Source organism: Mustelus asterias, chromosome 17, assembly GCF_964213995.1.
Source record: "Mustelus asterias chromosome 17, sMusAst1.hap1.1, whole genome shotgun sequence".
NCBI classification, from domain to species: domain Eukaryota; kingdom Metazoa; phylum Chordata; class Chondrichthyes; order Carcharhiniformes; family Triakidae; genus Mustelus; species Mustelus asterias.
The window spans coordinates 21,833,250-21,857,810 of NC_135817.1; the positions used below are offsets into that span (position 1 = coordinate 21,833,250).

The window sequence follows — 24,561 nt, forward strand, 5'->3', positions numbered from 1 at the left end:
CAAACCATGTCCTTGGAGCTCTGGTCACTCTCCCATCTTCCCACCTCCATCAAAGCCTTAATTGGATGCGTTGGAGAAAGATTTGGGTCAGTATTCCAATTTTCAAGACCTGAACTCTCCCTCACTTACCCCTCTTCCCCTTCACTTGCACGTATTATGGGGTTAAAATTCTCCTCCGATTTGACTGTGGAGCACATTGCAGTCAAATGAAATCCTATTTTTTAGGTAGCAATGACAAATGCAAGCTTTTGTATTGGATTACAATCGGGGTTTCCTTCCTTCTGTAGCTGAGGGGGTTGCTGAGGTTAATTTTAATCGGCTCTATCACTATTCACAGTGGGATCAGCAAACTGTTGCGGCACGGTGGCACAGTGGTTAGCACTGCTGCCTCACCGCGCCAGGGACCTGGGTTCAAGTCTGGCCTCGGGTCGCTGTCTGTTTGGAGTCTGCACATTCTCCCCGTGTCTGCCTGAGTTTCCTCCAGGTGCTCTGGCTTCTTCCCACAGTCCAAAGATGTGTGAGTTAGGTTGATCGGCCATGTTAAATTAACCCTAGTGTCAGGGGGATTAGCAGGGAAAATACGTGGGATTATGGGAATAGGGCCTGTGTGGGACTGTGGTCGGTGCAGACTTGATGGCTGAATGGCCTCCTTCTGCACTGTAGGGATGCTATGATATTCAGGATTCAAAACAGCAAATATTTGGTGTCTGTGTTGCTCAGTTCCAAACAGGACAGTGCACCAATCAATTGAGCCAAAGGTAGGACCCAATTCAACCATTATTAGTTAGCGGGATTGAATAAGCTTTTGGTCGGTGATGAATGAGCGGCAAGTTTACTGACCAATTGCCTGCTTTTGCTTAAAGCTGTCTAAAATGATGCTGCCAGTACCAGCAGTGTAATATGTTATCTCTGTTCCTATTTTGATTGGTTTTTGTGATAAGGCCTTTGCTGAGAGTAGTGAAGAATGGCATAGCAACAGAGGTAATAGCTAATGGTAACCATGTAATTTTTCACTGACATTCTTACTGTCGTTCCATGGTCAGATCTGGCTTGAGGACAAAAACATTCTGAATGGTTGTTTGTTCATTGCTAGCCAACTTATCCCCTTGTAAAAAATGGCCTTGATGCGTCATCACATCTTCATTTTTGCACACAGATTCATAATAGTACTGATGTCCTTACAGGAGTTTAACAATGCAAAATGTCTAAAAATCTAGTGGCTAGAATTGGCTGTTGTTCCTTATCAGAGACGCCTCCTGGGAAAACTGGGGGAGGGTAAACTGTATCAGAAGTCTGTGACTTTGCTTGCACAGTATATGGAATGAGTTCTTCGAACTGACTAATGATCTTGTTGAACAAGAATGAACAAAACCTAACCAAGGAAAATAAAGATAAGGGTGGTTATTATCACTGTGTTACATTGACCTATTTTTCTTTAACCAGAGGCAGCTGTATTTGAAAGCTCCAAACAGATGTGTCCTTCTGATGGCATTGTCTACTTATTCTGGATGAGTTTTTTCTAAAGAATCGACTAGCCCTATTTCAGTAGGTAACTGCACTTCATGGTATAGTGTGGAGACTTACTGATCAAACCCTAGACCCTGGTTAGGGTCAAGTTAACTGATTTATATTCACAGGGTACAAGGCAAAAGATATCCATCTGGATTTCTGTTTCTGGCTGCTGAAAGTGGCGCTTATTGTAAGTGTACAACTTTGGAAGTGAGTTTAATTTCCTCTAGCAGTGTGGTGGTCAATATATTTGCATATAATTCCTGTGGGTATTATTTTAATGTAGTTCTCCCCAATATTTTTAATGGTTTAAGGGCTGTTAAAAGAGCACAGATATGAATTAATCAGTGCTGAGAAGAAATTAAACCTCAAAGCGAATGAACTCGATTACGCTGCATCCATGATATACAATTGATCAATGTTTTGTATATGTAGTGCCTTTAACATAATGAAATGTCCCAGAGCTCTTCACCACAGCATTATAAAACAAAGTGTGACACTTAGCCACAATAAAGATGCTATAAGGTCAGACGACCAAAAACATGGTCAAACGGATAGGTTTTAAGAAATGTCTTAGAAGAGCAAGGTAGAGAGGTGGAGAAGTGTAGGGAGGGAATTCCAGAGATTAGGTGTAGGAAGTTTCACAAATGATGGAATGATTAGAATTGGGAATGCACAAAAGACCAAAATTGGAGGCTCAAAGCAAAAAAAAATGTTTTCGGGCTGGCTTACAACTGTGCCTTGGAACTGTTGAAACCTAGTTGATCCCAAATTGCTGCACATAACTGCTCTGCAGCTTGGAGGTTGGTTCATCCCTGGTTCGCAAGCAGTTAACCTTGGCTGGTTGAAAAGTGGCAAAATCCCTGGTTAGTGAGCAGTTGACGGACCAGTGAGGTTTTGGAGGGTTGTGGAGTTGGAGGAGGTTAAAGATAGGGAGGGACAAGGCCATGGAGGGAATTGAAGACAAAGATAAGAATTTTAAAATCAAGACATTGCTTAGCTGGGGGCCAATGAAGAAAAGCAAGTATGGGGGTGTTCGAGAATGGGGCTTGCTATGAGGTAAGACTTGGGCAACAGAGTTTTGGATGACCTCCAGTTTAGAGAGGGTAAAATAAGGGAGAGTAGCCAGGAGTGCGTTGGAATAGTCAGGCCTGGAATATGTTTCAGCAGCAGATGAATTGAGACAGGGGTGAAGTAAAGTACCTCTGGAAGAGAAGGTGAGGACATTGGAGAAGAAAACGTCATTAAGTGAGAGCGGTCTGACTCACTCACTCAGTCTGGAGAAAGAACTAGAGGCTCTTCCAGATCAGCACCCGATTCCGCCTTTCACTGCTAACTCAAGAATGTAGCACTGGATGAACAGAAAGATTTCTCCTCACAAATAGGTAAATTTGTACCTGCACTTTGCTGTACCATACGATGAGGAAGTGTCCTTTTTATTCTACAGCATTGAGCCATTATAAAATAATTGACGTTGTTGTGCAAAAAGTGCAAATAATTGATGACTAACAATCTGACAATGAAAAAGTAAAATATAAAAGTAATATTTCCTTTGTATACTGGGCAGACATTTCATTGCAGAATTCAGATGAATAATTGCTTTAATAAATGCTGTTGTCTGAAATATTCAGTGACTTTGCTGCCTTGAAGTCGCTCCTGAGTAGACTCTGCAAGATATAGTCCTGGAGTACTCTTACTTTTGAATATGGCATTTTCAATGTGGTTTACCTTTCAGGTTTACCTTTCAGGTGGGCGGCATGGTGGCACAGTGGTTAGCACTGCTGCCTCACGGCTCCAGGGACCCGGGTTCGATTCCCAGCTTGGGTCACTGTCTGTGTGGATTCTGCACATTCACCCCGTGTCTGCGTGGGTTTCCTCCGGGTGCTCTAGTTTCCTCCCACAGTGTGAAAGACATGCTGCTTAGGTGCATTGGCCATGCTAAATTCTCCCTCAGTGTACCCAAATAGGCACTGGAGTGTAGCAACTAGGGGATTTTCACTGTAACTTCATTGCAGTGTTACTGTAAGCCTACTTATTACACTAATAAATAAACTTTATATTTTCTCTCTTTGTAGCTCTTTGTTGTTAGAGTGATAAACCTGTTCCTAGCTCCGTGTTGAGGTGGTGAGGAACAATCTGGGAACTGACCCTTTATCCAACTTTCCATCAATTGCCACACAAATTCGCCTGACTGCGATCAGCAACTCAGCAGTGAAACTTCTCTCACTCCTCGGTGCTACACCTTAACCAATTCTTTCATCTGAGTTCCCGTAAAGGCAGGAAAAGTAGAATTACGGCTACCCTGTGAGAGATACCATGGCAGAAAAGCAGAAGCAACAGACTCACTAATATTCCTGCCATAGTAACTCATTATGTGGAGGTGCCGGCGTTGGACTGGGGTAAACACAGTAAGAGGTTTAACAACACCAGGTTAAAGCCCAACAGGTTTATTTGGTAGCAAATACCATTAGTTTTCGGAGCGCTGCTCCTTCGTCAGATGGAGTGGATATCTGCTCATAAACAAGGCATACAGAGACACAAACTCAAGTTACAGAATCCTGATTAGAATGCGAATCTTCACAGCTAACCAAGTCTTAAAGATACAGACAGTGTGAGTGGAGAGAGCATTAGGCACAGGTTAAAGAAATGTGTATTGTCTCCAGACAGGACAGCCAGTGAGATTCTGCAGGTCCAGGCAAGCTGTGGGGGTTACCGATAGTGTGACATGAACCCAAGATCCCGGTTGAGGCTGTCCTCATGTGTGCGGAACTTGGCTATCAGTTTCCGCTCAGCGACTCTGCGCTGTCGTGTGTCGTGAAGGCCGCCTTGGAGAACGCTTACCCGAATATCAGAGGCCGAATGCCCGTGACTGCTGAAGTGCTCCCCCACAGGAAGAGAACAGTCTTGCCTGGCGATTGTCGAGCGGTGTTCATTCATACGTTGTCGTAGCGTCTGCATGTTTTCCCCAATGTACCATGCCTCGGGACATCCTTTCCTGCAGCGTATCAGGTAGACAACGTTGGCTGAGTTGCAAGAGTAGGTACCGTGTACCTGGTAGATGGCGTTCTCTCGTGAGATGATGGCATCCGTGTTGATGATCCGGCACGTCTTGCAGCGGTTGCTGTGGCAGGGTTCTGTGGTGTCGTGGTCACTGTTCTCCTGATGGCTGGGTAGTTTGCTGCAGACAATGGTCTGTTTGAGGTTGTGCGGTTGTTTGAAGGCAAGAAGTGGGGGTGTGGGGATGGCCTTGGCGAGATGTTCGTCTTCATCAATGACATGTTGAAGGCTCCGGAGGAGATGCCGTAGCTTCTCTGCTCCGGGGAAGTACTGGATGACGAAGGGTACTCTGTCCACTGTGTCCCGTGTTTGTCTTCTGAGGAGGTCGGTGCGGTTTTTCGCTGTGGCGCGTTGGAACTGTTGATCAATGAGTCGAGCGCCATATCCTGTTCTTATGAGGGCATCTTTCAGCGTCTGGAGGTGTCTGTTGTGATCCTCCTCATCCGAGCAGATCCTGTGTATACGGAGGGCTCGTCCATAGGGGATGGCTTCTTTAACGTGTTTAGGGTGGAAGCTGGAGAAGTGGAGCATCGTGAGGTTATCCGTGGTACAGTGAGGTGCTGAGGTGACCGTCCGTAATGGAAATGCATGTGTCCAAGAATGCAACCAATTCCAGAGAGTAGTCCATGGTGAGTCTTATGGTGGGATGGAACATGTTGATGTCATCATATAGTTGTTTCAGTGATTGTTCACCATGAGTCCAAAGGAAGAAAATGTCATCGATGTATCTAGTGTATAGCATCGGTTGAAGGTCCTGTGTGGTGAAGAAGTCTTGTTCGAACCTGTGCATGAAGATATTGGCATATTGGAGTGCGAATTTGGTCCCCATGGCTGTTCAGTGTGTCTGGATGAAGAACTGGTTGTTGAAGGTGAAGACATAGTGGTCCAGGATGAAGCGGATGAGTTGTAAAATTGCATCTGGAAACTGGCAGTTGTCGGCGTTGAGTACTGAGGCCGTTGCAGCAATGCCATCATCGTGGGGGATGCTGGTGTAGAGTGCCGAGACCTCCATTGTGACGAGGAGTGCTCCTGGTTCAACTGCTCCATGTGTGTTGAGTTTCTGTAGGAAGTCCATAGTGTCGCGACAAAAGCTGGGGGTTCTTTGTACAATGGGTTTCAGGATGCTCTCGACATAGCCAGAGAGGTTCTCGCACAGGGTCCCATTGCCCGATACGATGGGACAGCCGGGTGTGTTTGCCTTGTGTATCTTCGGGAGGCAGTAGAGATCTCCAACGCGGGGAGTACGTGGGATGAGAGCACGGAGGGTGCTCTGAAGGTCCGGATCAAAGGTCTTGATCAGAGTGTTGAGTTGACAGGTGTGTTCTTTGGTCGGATCTGTGGGTAACTGTCTGTAGTGTTCTTCGTTGTTCAGTTGTCGGTACACTTTCTTTGCAGATGCGATGACAACGTATGAATGAACACTGCTCGACAATCACCAGGCAAGACTGTTCTCTTCCTGTTGGGGAGCACTTCAGCGGTCACGGGCACTCGGCCTCTGATATTCGGGTAAGTGTTCGCCAAGGCGGCCTTCACGACACACGACAGCGCAGAGTCGCTGAGCGGAAACTGATAGCCAAGTTGCGCACACATGAGGACGGCCTCAACCGGGATCTTGGGTTCATGTCACACTATCGGTAACCCCCACAGCTTGCCTGGACCTGCAGAATCTCACTGGCTGTCCTGTCTGGAGACAATACACATCTCTTTAACCTGTGCCTAATGCTCCCTCCACTCACATTGTCTGTATCTTTAAGACTTGATTAGCTGTAAAGATTCGCATTCTAATCAGAATTCTGTAAATTGATTTTGTGTCTCTGTATGCCTTGTTTGGGAGCAGATATCCACTCCATCTGACGAAGGAGCAGCGTATTTGCCACCAAATAAACCTGTTGGACTTTAACCTGGTGTTGTTAAAACTCTTACTGTATAGTAACCCATTCCCAGGGTAGTAGGATTTGCCAGACTTTATAATTAAAAATAGTTTTAAAAAATGCTGCAGCTACGCAGAGAATCTGTCAGCACTCCTGGGGAGAGCTAACAAGCGTCAGTTTCAGTCAAAAGCTTTTTCTTAAAGCTCAACATTAAAAGGCAACCAAGCCAGGCAACTTCCGGCCCCTCCCAGCCCTGAACGTGCCCCCCCGCAGTCCTGACCCCATCCCCCCACTGCAGTCCCGACCCCCCAAGCGGGCTGCCCCCAACCCGATGACCAGCCCCTATCGCTGGCCTCCCTCACTCAGCCTCTCATCCCAAGGTACAGAATGACAGCAGGACTCCCAATGCCCACAGATCGACTCCCAGATGCCTCGCACCATCAGGCCTCACCCCCTTGGCACTGCCCGATGACACTTTGCCTCTTGGGCACTGCCAGAGGGCCCAAGCTGGCACTGCCAGGGTGCCAATGCTCAGATGGCAGCACCCTGGCCACCCGATCCTGAGGGGGGGGGGCCTCATTTCCCCCCCCTCATCACTCCAGCGGGGTTGGGCCACCTGCTTCCCACAAGTTGGGAACTATACTAAACCCCACTGTTGAAATGTTGGAGTGAACAAGTCCTGGCGGGGGTTGGGGAGGGTGGGGGGGGGGGGGGAGGCGAGCAGATCCGGACACTTCAGTCCTGGGCCTGCTAATGATATTGAAATTATATTTAAATTAGCTCCTGAATAATTTAGGCAGCTCCGCGCCGACTCAAGGCACAGAGCTGACGGCGTAGACACGCAGAGGCCATGGCACCCAGCGGGGAGCCCGCGAAATGGCCTCCACTAGAGTCTCCCGGCCTGCTGCACGACTAAAGCAGCACAGCGGGATGGGAGAATCGTTCCCTCTGTCTCCTGGAAAAAAAGACTGTTGTATGAATGGCAATGTCCACTTGTACTGCCAGTTATCTTTGTAGATGATGCTATAAATGCCCAATTTTCATCCATTGCTATGTTAGTTGGAACAACAGGGTCTGAAATTAGTTGTACTCTCAGGGACAGGTTTTCGTCGAGTCAGGATGACTCCAGAGCTATTTTATAATGGTAAGTGTGACCCAATTCTGAGATTTCCGCCCCATTCACAGCGGCAATAATTTTCACCTGGAAAATTCCTCCCTCTTTCTTGCAACCTGATTTGAAGATTCAAACCAGGAAGAGGTCTGATGAACAAGGACACTCATTGGCAGCTCCTGAAGCTGAGATATCCGATCTGCATTGCTGAAAGGATTAAACCATAGGGTACAATGTTAACAGCACTCGCCATTTTGAGAGTCAGCGCTTAACACGCTATCTTTGACTCTGGGAAGCCCACTGGTGCAAGTAGTGAGTCTGCAGCCTGAACTCCTGACCTGACTGGCTCCATTGCCCGCAGCCACATAGCCCCCCCACAACCCTGCATCTTTCTGTGATCTCTCTTGTCAATGTCTCAGTACTTATTTGGACAAGGTTAAGATAAGAGAAGTATTTGAAGCTTCTGTTATTGTTACTTTAAAGTGGATAGGCCGACAAGAGGTGGGGCCACATTGCATTTGGTACTGGGAAATGAACCGGGCCAAGTATTAAATTTGGTTGTGGGAGAGCACTTTGGAGATAGTGACCACAATTCGATGTCTTTTGTTATTGCAATGGAGAGGGATAGGGCCGTACAGCAGGGCAAGGTTTATAATTGGGGGAGAGGTAATTATGATGTGATTAGGCAAGAATTAGGGGGCATAAGATGGGAACAGAAACTGTCAGGGAAATGCACTAATGAAAAGTGGAACTTTTTCAAGGAACAAATACTGTGTGTCCTTGATAGGTATGTCCCTGTCAGGCAGGGAGGAAATGGCCGAGTGAGGGAACCATGGTTCACAAAAGAGGTGGAATGTCTTGTAAAAAGGAAGAGGGAAGCTTATGTAGGGATGAGGAAACAAGGTTCAGATGGCTCGATTGAGGGTTACAAGTTAGCAAGGAATGAGCTGAAAAAGGGGCTTAGGAGAGCTAGGAGGGGGCATGAGAAGTCCTTGGTGGGTCGGATCAAGGAAAACCCCAAGGCTTTTTACTCTTATGTGAGGAATGACCACGGGGAGGTTAGGGCCGGTCAAGGACAGTAGTGGGAACTTGTGTATGGAGTCAGTAGAGATAGGAGAGGTGATGAATGAATACTTTTCTTCAGTGTTCACCGAGGAGAGGGGCCATGTTTTTGAGGAAGAGAAGGTGTTACAGGCTAATAGGCTGGAGGAAGTAGATGTTCGGAGGGAGGATGTACTAGCAGTTTTGAATAAACTGAAGGTCGATAAGTCCCCTGGGCCTGATGAGATATATCCTCGGATTCTTTGGGAGGCAAGGGATGAGATTGCAGAGCCTTTGGCTTTGATCTTTGGGTCCTCACTGTCCACGGGGATGGTGCCAGAGGACTGGAGAGTGGCGAATGTTGTTCCTCTGTTTAAGAAAGGGAATAGAAATGACCCTGGTAATTATAGGCCGGTTAGTCTTACTTCGGTGGTTGGTAAGTTGATGGAAAAGGTCCTTAGGGATGGGACTTACGACGATTTAGAAAGATGCGGATTAATCCGGGATAGTCAGCACGGATTCGTGAAGGGCAAGTCATGCCTCACAAATTTGATAGAATATTTTGAGGAGGTAACTAAGTGTGTTGATGAGGGTAGGGCAGTTGATGTCATATACATGGATTTTAGTAAGGCGTTTGATAAGGTCCCCCATGGTCGGCTTATGATGAAAGTAAGGAGGTGTGGGATAGAGGGAAAGTTGGCCGATTGGATAGGTAACTGGCTATCTGATCGAAGACAGAGGGTGGTGGTGGATGGAAATTTTCGGACTGGAGGAAGGTTGCTAGCGGAGTGCCTCAGGGATCAGTACTTGGTCCTCTGCTATTTGTGATTTTTATTAATGACCTAGAGGAGGGGGCTGAAGGGTGAATCAGTAAATTTGCTGATGACACCAAGATTGGTGGAGTAGTGGATGAGGTGGAGGGCTGTTGTAGACTGCAAAGAGACATAGATAGGATGCAAAGCTGGGCTGAAAAATGGCAGATGGAGTTTAACCCTGATAAATGTGAGGTGATTCATTTTGGTCGGACTAATTTAAATGTGGATTACAGGGTCAAAGGTAGGGTTCTGAAGACTGTGGAGGAACAGAGAGATCTTGGGGTCCATATCCACAGATCTCTAAAGGTTGCCACTCAAGTGGATAGAGCTGTGAAGAAGGCCTATAGTGTGTTAGCTTCTATTAACAGGGGGTTGGAGTTTAAGAGCTGTGGGGTTATGCTGCAACTGTACAGGACCTTGGTGAGACCACATTTGGAATATTGTGTGCAGTTCTGGTCACCTCACTATAAGAAGGATGTGGAAGTGCTGGAAAGAGTGCAAAGGAGATTTACCAGGATGCTGCCTGGTTTGGAGGGTAGGTCTTATGAGGAAAGGTTGAGGGAGCTAGGGCTGTTCTCTCTGGAGCGGAGGAGGTTGAGGGGAGACTTAACAGAGGTTTATAAAATGATGAAGGGGATATGAATGATGAATGTGCAAATGCCACACAGTTACCCGAGGCCGGAATTGAACTCAGGTCTCTGGCACTGTGAGGCAGCAGTGCTAATCACTGATTGGCTAACTCAGCTTCTGGAGCTGTCAATGAGTGTCCTTGTTCATCACACCTCTTCCTGATTTGAATCTTCAAATCTGGTCGCACAAAGGAGGCAGGAATTTTCCTGTATTCACTGACATTCTAAAACACTTCTTTACCTCATGGTCCACTTCTGTATCCCACTGGAGGCCAAATTTGAAGGCATTGCTTTAAGTTTTCATGTATCCTAAGCTGCCAGTAGATCTTAAAATCAGATTTTAGACTTATCCACCCCAATGAGGGAGCAGTACTGAACAGCCCTTTTCAAACCACCTCAAAATTCTACCAAGTGAAGCCAGAAAGAAAAAAAACATCAAATCAAATAGAAACAGAGTTGTCAGAGTTTGATGGCCCAGGTAGCTGGAGCTTGTGGGAAGCATTTCCACAGACTGCACTTTGGACAAATGGAGATTAGTCTCCAGCATCAGTATAGGTTTCATTTTAAAAGGGCAGAAATTATTCTCGGCAAAGCTATCATTTAAAAGCTCAATTCTCTTGGTTAAAATGTCTCGCTTACTTAACATAAAATAATCAGAGAGAGGAACTTGAGAAAATCATTTGAGAAAGCAAGTTTAATCTTTGGACAATAATGTTGTCTTTCCTATCCTCTCAGTAACATGCAGTCTTTCAATTCTGTTTTTAAGTTTTGTTTGAGTGCTCCCTTGTGCTTGGCTACTTCCACAACTCTGACCCAGAGTCTGAAGCTCATCACAGTCACCAGGAAGTAAACCAGATTTAACCATGAATTGAACATATGGCAAGCATTAGCCAAAGACATTGCAGGCTAACTTGTGAATTTGTCAGTAATTATTATATAATTATACCACATTGATCCTCCATTGCTTTGATGTTTTTTTTCCCCCTCATGTTGACACTCATGACAACACATCCCTTGTCAATTGGGCAGGAAGTTTACATAGATGTTTGCGTCAATCAGACCATTGCCAATGCAATTCTGTCAAGAGCAAAGTGGGAGGAGGGGTGCAAGTTAATTCAAGCACTGAGACAGCATTCAGAGGAAGAATACCTCACTATGTCCAGCAGCACAACTGAGAATAAACAAAGCATTTTCATAAAAGGAAAATAATTCTGATTGACAGCAAGACCCGAGTTTTATCTTGTGTCCTTGTGGATATAAGATAAAGGCTTATATTTGTGCGTAGCAGACTAAATATGTCCCTGTTTTTTGTTGAAATGTTGAAGGTCATTCCTACCTAATTTCTCATAAGGTTTTTGATGCTGTGTAGAAGGCAGTGGTGCTGAGTTCTGATAAAGCCACCAGAGCTGACTATTTATAGCAGAATCCAAGGTGGGCGGAGGGACGGCTGCTGCTGATACCTTTTCATCAGATAAATATTCTCTTCCCTGAAATGAAAAACAACATAATTACCTTCATTTCTTACACTCATTTAGCTTAAAAGTCAAAGCAATGACTACAAAACCATGAAGGTATGAGATGCTGTATTGTATTTATAATATAGCCCAAGGACTACTGGCAATCTCTCTCCACTTCAAATTGGCCCTCAGACGTTTGACTGCTCTATGTGTCTCTGGGGCTTTATGGCCTGTGTGGAACTAAGAGGTTGATCTAGTTAAAATTCACATTTTTTAATGCCCTTTCAGCAAACCGAGTGTTGTTAAGAGGCAGAGTCATCCCTGCTTCCATTCAGTCAGTGATAGGACACGATTAACATAGAATTACAACAGTTTTTATTTCTTTATGTAGTGTTCCAATTCCCACAGTCACGATTAAAATAAGAAGCTTGAAGTGCAGACATAGGCCTCCATCCTATCACCCTGCAGGGATCATTCCCAACAACGATCCTTGAGTATGAGTTAGGCAGTGGCCCTCAACAATAAAGTTAGCAAGTAACATTGCTGCAATACATAATTGACCAATATTAATCTCATAGCTCACCACCCCTAACACATACCATTCATGGTATTTAAGATATCTCTTAAATAGGCAGCATTTATTTGCCTGAGGTCTTGTGATGCACTAGTTAGCATCCCTGCCTCTGAGCCGGAAGTTCTGGCTTCGAGTCCCACCCCAGGACTTGATGGCTAAGGAAAATGCGTTCATAATGTGGCCAATGGGTTGAGTATCAACTTGCAAAATCCTTCCAATACACACCTCTCAAGTTATTGTTGTTTGTCCTTCAGTACTGAAGAAGAATCTTCATTGGTCATCCAGGTATGGGCTGTGTGGGTGCAATGATGACTCATGAGTCCTATCTTGGCACGCAAGGTTCCAGTGGAGTGAGGACAGGACAATGAGGCTGGTAGGTAGTTGGCGGCACTATTCTCCTGGTTTTTAACCTGCTTTGCGCTTGTTTTGGGTTGACACTAACCGTTGCCCCTCGTTGAGTATGAGTTAGGCAGTGGCCCTCATAAGCTGGCCTTCATAACTGATGAGCTTTTGGCAATTACACTCCTCCAGGCTGAGCGATCCTGGCCAAGGGTCTCCGATGATGCAATGTCAATTTTAAGGTCCTTGAGGGAGGCTTCCAGGGTATCCTTGAAACGTTTTTTCTGGCCGCCATGGGAGCATGCTCCGTTCTGCAGTTCACCATAGAAAATTCACTTTGAGAGTCCATTATCAGGCATTCTGGTGACATGTCTGGTGACATCAGAGCAGTTTTTTGTTATTCATTTATGGGACATGGGCGTCGCTGGCTGACCGGCATTTATCATCCATCCCTAGTTCCCCTTGAAGGGCAGTTGAGAGTCAAACACATTGCTGTGGATCTGGGGTCACATGTAGGCCAGATTGGGTAAGAATGGCAGAGTTCGTTCCCTAAAGGGCATCAGTGAACCAGATGGGTTTTTCCAACATTCGACAATGGTTTCATGGTCATCAGTAGATTCTTAATTCCAGATATTTTTTATTGAATTCAAATTCCACCATCTGATGTGGTGGGATTCAAACCCGGGTCCCAAAACATTAGCTGAGTTTCTGGATTAATACTTTAGTGATAATACCACTAGGCATTTTGTAACATTGCAAAGAGGCTGACCATGCCAGTTCTCCCAAGAACCTCCATGCCTGGGACTTTGTCTTGACAGTTGACATCAAGGAGCTTGCGGAGGCAGCCAAGGTGGAAGTGATTGATTTTCTTTGCGTGTCACTGGTACACAGTCCAGATCTCACTCATGTAGAGGAGTGGAGAGGATGACTGCTTGGTCGACATTGATCCTGGCTTTTAGGTTCACCCCTCTACATTCCCATACTGAACAGCAAAGTCTTCTGAAGGACATAGAAACATAGAAGATAGGAGCAGGAGGAGGCCATTTGGCCCTTCCAGCATGCTCCACCATTCAATAGAATCATGGCTGATCATCCAATCCAATAGCCTAATCCTGCTTTTTCACCATAATCTTTGATCCCATTCGCCCCAAGTGCTATATCCAGCCGCCTCTTGAACAAATTCAATGTTTTGGCATCAAATACTTCCTGTGGTAATGAGCTCCACAGGCTAACTGCTCTTTGGGTGAAGAAATGTCTCCTCACCTCCGTCCTAAATGGTTCACCCTGAATCCTCAGACTGTGACCCCTGGTTCTGGACTCCCCCACTATTGGGAACATCCTCCCTGCATCTACCCTGTCTAGTCCTGTTAGAATTTTATAAGTCTCTATGAGATCCTCCCTCATTTGTCTGAATTCCAGTGAAAAGAATCCTAACCTAGTCAATTTCTCCTCTTACATCAGTCCCGCCATCCTCAGAATCAGCCTGGTAAACCTTCACTGCTCTCCCTCGAGAGCAAGAACATCCTTTCTCAGAAAAGGAAAACCAAGACTGCACACAATACTCTAGGTGTGGCCTCATCATGCCCCTGTATAATTGCAACAACACAACCCTGCTACTGTACTCAAAACCTCTCGCAATGAAGGCCAACATGCCATTTGCCTTCTTTACTGCCTGCAGAACCTGCATACTTACCTTCAGCATAACATAACATAATACCATTGGGAGGAGTATAAGAGGTCTTGGGGCACCATGGTACTGTCCTTTCCTCTGGACTTGAAGCGCCAGGTTCCAGTCCAACAGCAGGACTTGTTGGTCATGGAAGGAGTGTTCCTAACGTGATTCAATAGCTGATAATCAGCTCGGGAATCTTTCCACCACTTCCCCAAGGGGAAAAAAGTGCGAAGATATGTTTAAAAAAACTGGTAGCAGTTGCTTTCTCACTAAAGAATTAATTTTTCACATTTAGGCTCAGGCAGTGAATGCTGGATGATTATTTATTTATAGAGACACCGCTGTCAGATCCCGATCTTACCACACATGAAATCTGAACAACTGCACTTTCTAACTGAGGTTACTATAGAAACCAGAGGGTGGGATTTTCCGCACCCCCTGCGGCGTGTCTTGTGGCGGCAGAGATGGCCCGCCACTTGCCTGTGGTGGAGTAGAAATCATAAAAACCCTACAGTGCAGAAGAAGGAGGCCATTCAGCCCATCGAGCCTGCTGTCAATGGGTTTTCGCATTGTTCACAACCCCTGCTGCTGGGGAATCCATGGTCGCCGTTGTCAGGACCAGAAGATCCCACCAGTGGAAATGGCTGGAAAATTTTGGTCCATGAGTAGAAACCTTCTTCATGCCCATGCCAAGTGGTCAATTGTAATTCTCTGTTCGTCGCCCTGACTGAGATTGGCTAACTGATCACAAGGATAAAACTGAGGACCTCCTTGATCTGCAGTTTGACTCCATTCCATATCGAGCAGTGCACTTACTAAACAGGACACTGAGGGAACCCTTAGACATCAGTATCCCAGACCCATCACCAAGGTGCTCCATTTTCTTTTTAACCATAACACCTCCTCATAAATCAAAGCTACGACTTTTCCAAGTTTGGTATTTTTAACTTCCTCGTATCAAAAATTAAGCAAGAGCTTGACTAACCAGTCAGAAAAGCAACCTAATGTATGAAATTTCTCATCAGATAGAGATGATGTGGAGATGCTGGTATTGGACTGGAGTGGGCACAGTAAAAAATCTCACAAGACCAGGTTTAAGTCCAACAGACTTAGAGAACAGCAGCCTTGTTTCATTTACATGAGACAACTTAGATCAATGGATAGTGGAGTTTATTTATTAGTGTCACAAGTAGACTTACATTAACACTGCAATGAAGTTACTGTGAAAATCTCCTAGTCACCACACTCTGGTGCCTGTTTGGATACACTGAGGGAGAATTTAGCATGGCCAATGCACCTAACCAGCACGTCTAATCAGCAGTGAGACATACAACTGCTGGGTTATTTCCAACCCAAAGAAGATTGAGTGTTTAAGATGATGAAAGATATCATAGAAGAAGAATCATAGAAACCCTACAGTGCAGAAGGAGGCCATTTGGCCCATCGAGTCTGCACCGACCACAATCCCACCCAGGCCCTACCCCCACATATTTTACCCGCTAATCCCTCTAACCTACGCATCCCAGGACTCTAAGGGGCAATTTTTTTAACCTGGCCAATCAACCTAACCCGCACATCTTTGGACTGTAGATATTGATAGAGTAGATGGAAATAAACTATTTCCTCTGGTGGGGAAGACCAGAACAGGGGAGGTATAACCTTAAAATTAGACGAAGGCAATTTGGGAGTGATGACAGAAAGTATTTTTTCACAGTAAGGATAAATCCGGACCTCTCTCCCCAGAAAGGTCCCTGAGGCTAGGTCAACTGAAAATTTCAAGACTGAAATCGATAGCTATTTTTAGGCGGGGGCATTCAGGTTTATGGAACCGAGGTGAGTAAGATACAGGTCAGCGATGATTGAATTGAATGGAGGAACAGGTTTGAAAGACTGAATGGACTACCTCTGTTCCTGTGTTCCCGGAGTGCAGACGATAACAAGCATGCAGTGGGCTCGAGGAAAGCATTTTCTGGATTGAAGCTTGGTGCTGCTTCGGAAGCAGCCGAGCCCAATCATTTAAGTACTTTTAAATTTCGTCATTGTTCTATTAATAGCCTCTGTGCTGTTTCTGGGCCCGAAGCCATTCTCGGTGGTAAAGAGGGGCCAGGAGGATAGCAATCTAATTTGTGCCGGGTGCGAATCAGACTTTTGGCCTCCCACGCTATCTACGCGGCTTGCCATGCCGATCGATTGGCACGGCAAGCCGGCAAGATCGCACAGAGAGATCTTTTGCATCATAAGGAGATTCTCACCGAAATCTCCCACAGAATGTTTTCTGGAGTGGGGACCTACAAATGCCAGCAAGACCGTCTCTGGACAATCTTACTCGCTGGCTAAGACCAACCCCCCAGCCCTCCCCCACTTGTTGGCATCAGGCCCCCCCACCCCTCCCCCCAGTCCTCCCCCACTCGCTGGTACTGGCACAAACCCCCAGCCCCCCCATATGAGCAACACCCTGCTCTGGTGTCGCCAAAGGCCCCCCCACACTTCATCTCCACTCCCCCTCCAGCCACCATTCACTCCTCACCTTTTCAGGCCCCACTTTGGCAGTGCCAACCAGGGGGTGCCTGGGCAGTGCCAGGGCACTACCCAGCTATTTTCAAAACCACTTGGGGGCTTCAATGACCTCCAAGAGCTCCAGCGTGGCTATCACAACGAGTTCCTGTTTTTGGTAACAGGTAGTGATTGGCGCCGGGTTCCCGCTGCACCCGAGGGTTGGAGAATCCCGGGAGCAGGGAGAATCCAGCTTCAAACTGACACAGTGGCCAAAATTTGCCAATGTCATATAGCCCACCTTCACTACCAGCGAGAATGGAGAGTTTGGCGCTCAGCCAAAACTACAGTCACAACCGCAGGACCGGAGAATCCCAACCGGACAAGATCAGAGAATCCTGGCCAGCATATTTAAATGTGATTTAAATATGCTAATCTGGTTCTCGTGCTCGCTGGGCCGAAGCCAGATTGCGTTGGTAGCAGGGGAATCCCAAAGGAGGTTCTTCCTGGCGCTGAATGCGCTGTGCCCCCCTCCCCGCCCCCCCCACGATTCTCCGGCACTGCGTGGTCCCAGCACGATCCGTGCATGTGCGTGCGGGCCAGAGAATCGCCCACTGCTTAGCCTGCATAGTGAAAGACACCTGGGATTTTATGACTAACTATCTCACTGGGTAGTATTTCAAAGCAATGGATAAATAATAAAGCCTTCTGCTCTTGTGGCTCAAGCGTTATCAGGTTGTTTCCATTCATGAAGCTGTTGACATTGATCGAGTGCTCTGAATGATGGAGGGAAAGGCTCGGTGAGTAAACAGACCTCTTTTCGCTCACTTATTCTCTTACAGAATTCTGTCAGCATCAACTCTATGGAAATAATAACTTACAGCTCTTGTCCTGGTAACGCTGATCATGCTGTTAATTGCTGAGATGCAGGCCTTCCAGTCTTTACCCATCTCAGTGAGGTCATGTTGAGGGAATTGTTTGCTCAAGAACTCTGTAAGAACAATTTTGTGGATAAGAAATAGGTTCATGAGCAGAATCGAACTGTGGAAACAAAGGACAAAACACGACACATGTCACGGAACTAATTCAAACCGAAAATATGCTTCAATCTTGCGTTAGGTTGGCTCACATTCCATTAAACATAGAACATAGAACATAGAAAGCCACAGCACAAACAGGCCCTTCGGCCCACAAGTTGCGCTGATCACATCCCCACCTCTAGGCCTATCTATAGCCCTCAATCCCATTAAATCCCATGTACTCATCCAGAAGTCTCTTAAAAGACCCCAACGAGTTTGCCTCCACCACCACTGACGTCAGCTGATTCCACTCACCCACCACCCTCTGAGTGAAAAACTTACCCCTGACATCTCCTCTGTACCTACCCCCCAGCACCTTAAACCTGTGTCCTCTCGTAGCAACCATTTCAGCCCTTGGAAATAGCCTCTGAGAGTCTACCCTATCCAGACCTCTCAACATCTTGTAAACCTCTATCAGGTCACCTCTCATCCTTCGTCTCTCCAGGGAGAAGAGACCAAGCTCCCTCAACCTATCCTCATAAGGCATGCCCCCCAATCCAGGCAACATCCTTGTAAATCTCCTCTGCACCCTTTCAATGGCTTCAACATCTTTCCTGTAATGAGGTGACCAGAACTGCGCGCAGTACTCCAAGTGGGGTCTAACCAGGGTCCTATAAAGCTGCAGCATTATCTCCCGACTCCTAAACTCAATCCCTCGATTAATGAAGGCCAGTATGCCGTACGCCTTCTTGACCGCATCCTCCACCTGCGAGGCCGATTTAAGAGTCCTATGGACCCGGACCCAAAAGCGCAGTAAAGATTGAAAGAATATAGTCCTGTAGGTCATTTGTATCATTATTTTTCTATGTTACTCACAGAATTACAGAGAATTTTATTGCAGACAGCAGGCCACTTGACCCACTAGGACTATACCGATGTTTATGCTCTATATGAGCCTCCTTCTTGATTTGATTTGGTTGATTATTGTCACATGTATTGGGGATATAGTGAAAAGTATTTTTTCTTGTATGCTATACAGAAAAAACATACCGTTCATAGAGTTCATAGGGGAGAAGGAAAGGAGAGGGTTCAGAATGTAGTGTTACAGTTATAGCTAGGGTGTAGAGAAAGATCAACTAATGAAAGGTAGGTCCATCTCGCCTTATCAACAAGCACTTCTATTCCTCTCTCCCTTAAAGTACTTGCCTAGTTTTCCCTTAAGTGTACCTATGCTAGTTGCCTCAGCCATTCCACATGTAAGCGATAATTTAGTAGATTTTTAAAATTCATTCTAATTTGCTAATTCATTGCTTCGTTGGGATGCTTGTCTCATGTGTGCTGCAAGTTTGTGGCTACTAATGCTGTAAGTGCGTAACGCCATAAGCAGCGAACCACACATCATCTGACAACAAGGCCACTGCTTTTTGGAACAGAAGATTACTGTTAAGTGTAAGATTTTTTTTTGTTTGTCACTCTGTGACGGGGCTCCAGGAAATGGCATTGCTCAGTAGAGATGCATTCCATCTTGTAAGGAATGGGAATGAACTTCCATGAACTAACTTGCCCTACTTGTATCTTTGACATGGCGTAACACTAATTGTGCTTATGGCAGTGTTCGCAGCCCAGACATTAGCAACCACTGCAACGGTGCACAGCAGTTAGCACTGCTGCCTCACAGCATCAGGGTCCAAGGTTCAATTCCTGGCTTGGGTCACTGTCTGTGTGGAGTCTGCACGCCTGTCTGTGTGGAGTCTGCACGCCTGTCTGTGTGGAGTCTGCACGCCTGTCTGTGTGGAGTCTGCACGCCTGTCTGTGTGGAGTCTGCACGCCTGTCTGTGTGGAGTCTGCACGCCTGTCTGTGTGGAGTCTGCACGCCTGTCTGTGTGGGGTCTGCACGCCTGTCTGTGTGGAGTCTGCACGCATTCCCACCCGTCAATGTGTGGGTTTCCTCCCACTCCGAAAGGCGTGCTGGTTCGGTGCACTGGCCATGCTAAATTCTCCCTCAGTGTACCCGAACAAGCGCCGGAGTGTGGCGACTAGGGGACTTTCACAGTCACTTCATTGCAGTGTTAATGTTAGCCTATGTGTGACACTAATAAATAAATGAAATAAAACAGGTTTTATTCATACTGCACATTTTATGTAGGTCTTTGGTTGAAGGTGCCGCCACTAATGGATGAATGATTAAAATCATCATTGTGTAAGAGGCCAGAATTTGAGGAGCGCAGGCACCCTGGAGGGATTGAAGGGTGTAGGCCTGGAAGAGATTACAATGATTTGAAGGGGTGAGGGATTTAAAACATCAACATTTTCAGCAAGATTTAGCCATGGTTATTAATTGTATTTATTTGTAGGCAGTAGTCAGGAGTAACTGGGGTTTCAATTGTGCCCCTACAAGAGGCTGAGGAGCTTGTACTGTAATATTTATCTCTGTAAATAAATACGGATAAAAGTATGTAAAGATTGGCTCTAGTTCTATCCTTCAGTACCTGACCTTCTGGAGTATAAGAATGATAAGAAACTGGCCTGGCAAAGTTACTGAACCCACCCTGTACTGATAGCAAAAAGAAATGTGGGGGTAGATTTTTCAATTGATATTGGAATTTTCCATGCCCTATTTTTAGGGAGGTGTGGGTTAATTTAAATTAAAGCTGCATTAAAATTGCACACAGAAGAATGTACTTCAAGTGCTTGAAGTATTTGTAGCTGAACTTCAGTGACTGATAAATGCGCCCTCGTCTTCAATCCAGCAGGGATGAGTTTTGTTCTTTGTTTCTCTACCTCCTCTTGAACACAGTTATTGTTACAAAGGCAGCTGTCCTCAAATATTTTCCTATCTTTCAGAGCTTGGACGGTGAGGGCAGAATTTAATGCCCTTCCCTGTGACGAGTTTGCAGGCAGGGGACATTTAATTTTGGCAGGAGGGTGACAATTAAATCAATCAATTTGGGTGGCACGTTGGTACAGCGGTTAGCACTGCTGCCTCATAGAGCCAGGGACCTGGCTTCAGTTCTGGCCTTGGGTCACTGCACGTTCTCCCTGTATCTGCGTGGGTTCCTTCCGGGTGCTCTGGTTTCCTCCCACAATCCAAAGATGTGCAGGTTAGATGCATTGGCCATGCTAAATTGATCCTTAATGTAGGGCGATTAGAAGGATAAATAATTGTGGTTATGGGGATAGGACTTGGGTGGAATTGTTTGGCTTGATGAGCCAAATGGCCTCCTTCTGACTATAGTGATTCTATGATTCTATCTGGATGGCTTTCCTGTACCGCCTCCAGTTGAGGCTCCAATCAATGCCCACTTAAGGGCCTCATCCTGTCTCTGCTGGTATTCAGCCAGGAGTGGGCAGGGACTTGCCATGTGGGAAACATGAAAAGTAAACCCTATCGTGGTTGCTTGTGGCTCTCAGGGGGCGTCCCTCATTCAAAGGCACTCAGTGCGTGATTGAGGGAAAGGGAGGGCTTGCTCAGAACCAATCACCACCACCCATACCCTCCTCCCTTCCTGGAAACCTCTCTTGCCACCAATCGCCTATGCCTGGGTCTCTTGTCATATTGAGTCTCAGGTGGGTGTAGAATGAAGAGCTGCCGGCCTCTGATTGGTCAACAGCTTTCAGCTGGTAGGACCTCCACGACTGATCCAACTCCTTGATCGTGGAGAAGGCCCACTGTTGCCCAGTTAAGTGCCTGATTGCCACTTAATTCAGTGAGCTTTCCTGATCAGGTCAGGGGCTAGGAATCCTGCAGCAAGTAACTCACCTCCTGATTCACCAAAGCCTGTCCACCATCTACACGGCACAAGTCAGGAATGTCACAAATCACTCTCCACTTCCTGGATGAATGCAGCTCCAACAACACTCAAGGAGCTCAACACCAACCAGCACAAAGCCGCCCTCTTGATTGCTACCTCTTCCACAAACATTCACTCCATCCACCACTGCCAAATAGTGGCGGCATTTTGTGCCATCGACAAGATGCACAGCTGGAACTCATCAAGGCTTCTTAGGTAGCACCTTCGAAACCCATGATCGCTACCATCAAGGACAAAGGTACATTACCGCCTGGAAATTCCCCTTCAAGTCACTCAATTTCCTGACTTGGAAATATACTGCTGTTCCTTCATTGTCGCTGGGTCAAAATCCTGGAATTCCCTCCCTAACAGCACTGTGGCTGTACCTTACACCTCAGAGACTGCAGCAGTTCAAGAAGGCAGCCCACCACCACCTTCTCAAGGACAGTTAGGGATGGGCAAATGCTGGCATGGCCAGCGGCACCAACATCCTGTAAATGAATTTTTAAATAAATGGTCGGAGGGCACATCCTCTCATCTTATGATGATTAAGAGCTTCTTTGCTTTTTTCCAATGAAGATTGAAATCTCAGACCTTTATTTCAGGCAAGTCTAGCATTTATTTAAATTTATTAACCAATGCCGCTTTCTATTATAGAATCATAGAAACTCCACAGTGCAGAAGGAGGCCATTGAGCCCATAGAGCCTGCACCAACAACAATCCCACCCTACCCCCGTAACGCCACATATTTACCCTGTTAATCCCCTGACATTAAGGGGCAATTTATCATGGCCAATCCACCTAACCCGCACATCTTTGGAGTATGGGAGGAAACTGGAGCACCCGGAGGAAACCCATGCAGATACGGGGAGAACGTGCAAACTCCACACAGACAGTGACCCAAGGCCTGAATTGAACCCGGGTCCCTGGCGCTGTGAGGAAGCAGTGCTAACCACTGTGTCACCGTGCCACCCCGGTTCTGTTATGAACTGAAGAGCACTGGATTTTGCATTCTTTGTTGGCAGATAGGATAGAAATGGAGATTAATTATTGAGAATGCATTTGCTTTAGTCACTTGCCTACTTCCTGTCACTGAGAATTCAGTTGGATGATCTCTCCTGAAGCATTTTAGAGCCTCCCTCCAGAGTCTCCCTCCAGACTTGGAAACTATGCAAATTCCCAACTGCTGAGTATTTTATGAAGGTCGGAATTCTCCGACATCACCTGCAGCTGGGATTCTCCAGTCCCCGTGAATGGAGACTTGGCCAAATTCTCCGTTCTCTCTGGCAGTGGCAACGGGCCATCCGACATCGGAAAATACCGGCCAAGGTCATTTTTGCTTATGGAAAATTATGTTTATTTAAGATTGGCAAACAACTCACTCCCAGTAAATGAAAGGGTGAATTTTACGTTTTTGCAAAATGTGGTGGGGAACGCACATATTAGGAAACTGCGCAGACCAACTTGTGATTTTTCATCTATTCATTTTAAGAGGCAGAAAATTCATATTTAACTGCTTGAAGATAGAAGTGTAAAACCAGAGTCAGCTGACAATGAAGAAAGTGGTAGTGAGTGCCTGAAGTCACGAAAGAAGCTGTAGCAATTTGTCTCTTATGCACCCGACTCATAAGAACTAGGAGCAGGAGTAGGCCATTTGGCACCTCAAGCCTGCTCCGCCATTCAGTAAGATCATGGCTGATCTTTTTATGGACTCAGCTCCATTTACCCGCCCGCTCACCATAACCCTTAATTACTTTACTGTTCAAAAATGTATCTATTCTTGCCTTAAAAACATTCAACTGCTTCACTGGGCAGGGAATTCCATAGGTTCACAACCCTTTGGGTGAAGGAGTTCCTCCTCAACTCATTATTGCTCCCCCTTATTTTGAGGCGATGCCCCCTTGTTTCAATTTCATCTGCCAGTGGAAACAACCTCTCTGCTTCTAACTTATCTATTCCCTTCATAATCTTATATGTCTCTATAAGATCTCCCCTCATTCTTCTGAATTCCAATAAATACAGCCCCAATCTCTCAGTCTCTCCTCATAAGTCAACCCCCTCAACTCCGGAATCAACCTAGTGAATCTCTTCTGCACCCCCTCCAGTGCCAGTATATCTTTTCCCACTCCCCATTCCCACACAAGGTAGATTGTTCCATTTTGCTGCTGTTACTGCCAGGTCCCCGCTAACCTCAATACTGTCAGACCCCGCACTCAATACTCCAGAACCTGAGAATCAGATTGAGAATCAAATATTCCCGAACCCTCTGGAATATTTGATTCTCAATCTGATTCCCATCGTAACAATTGCCTGCTCTCTCCCACTATTCTTGGATAATGGGATCCTTGTTTAGTATTCATACTAATTTCATCACATTGATGATCTTTTGAAACATCATGAATACTCTTGGTGGTACGAACAAATTCCACATTCCAAACCACAGTTGTAATACCCAAACGGCCCCCAAACTCTCAGACACTGAAAACTCCCTCCTGAATTTTCTCAGATCCCAGAACCTTCCCCAATGTTTCTACAGCCTCTCTCTTTAGCATTTTCAGAATCCTGAGGTTTCCCTTCTGGTATTCCCAGACTCCCCCTCCAGATATTAGAACATAGAACATAGAACATAGAACATTACAGCGCAGAACAGGCCCTTCGGCCCACGATGTTGCACCGACCAGTTAAAAAAAAAACTGTGACCCTCCAACCTAAACCAATTTCTTTTCGTCCATGAACCTATCTACGGATCTCTTAAACGCCCCCAAACTAGGCGCATTTACTACTGATGCTGGCAGGGCATTCCAATCCCTCACCACCCTCTGGGTAAAGAACCTACCCCTGACATCGGTTCTATAACTACCCCCCCTCAATTTAAAGCCATGCCCCCTCGTGCTGGATTTCTCCATCAGAGGAAAAAGGCTATCACTATCCACCCTATCTAAACCTCTAATCATCTTATATGTTTCAATAAGATCCCCTCTTAGCCGCCGCCTTTCCAGCGAAAACAATCCCAAATCCCTCAGCCTCTCCTCATAGGATCTCCCCTCCATACCAGGCAACATCCTGGTAAACCTCCTCTGCACCCTCTCCAAAGCCTCCACATCCTTCCTGTAATGTGGGGACCAGAACTGCACACAGTACTCCAAGTGCGGCCGCACCAGAGTTGTGTACAGTTGCAACAT

General features: G+C 46.1%; 1 protein-coding gene across 1 annotated transcript in view; it reads right to left on the reverse strand.

The window, feature by feature from the left end:
* Positions 1-24,561, reverse strand: part of LOC144506362 (uncharacterized) — a 183,797-nt gene that overhangs the window by 40,881 nt on the left and 118,355 nt on the right. Inside the window, exons 9-10 of the mRNA XM_078232374.1 lie at positions 17,450-17,559; positions 11,370-11,520 (exon numbers count right to left, since the gene is read on the reverse strand). Coding sequence (XP_078088500.1) covers positions 11,370-11,520; positions 17,450-17,559 — 261 coding nt within the window. The remainder of the gene's footprint in view (positions 1-11,369; positions 11,521-17,449; positions 17,560-24,561) is intronic.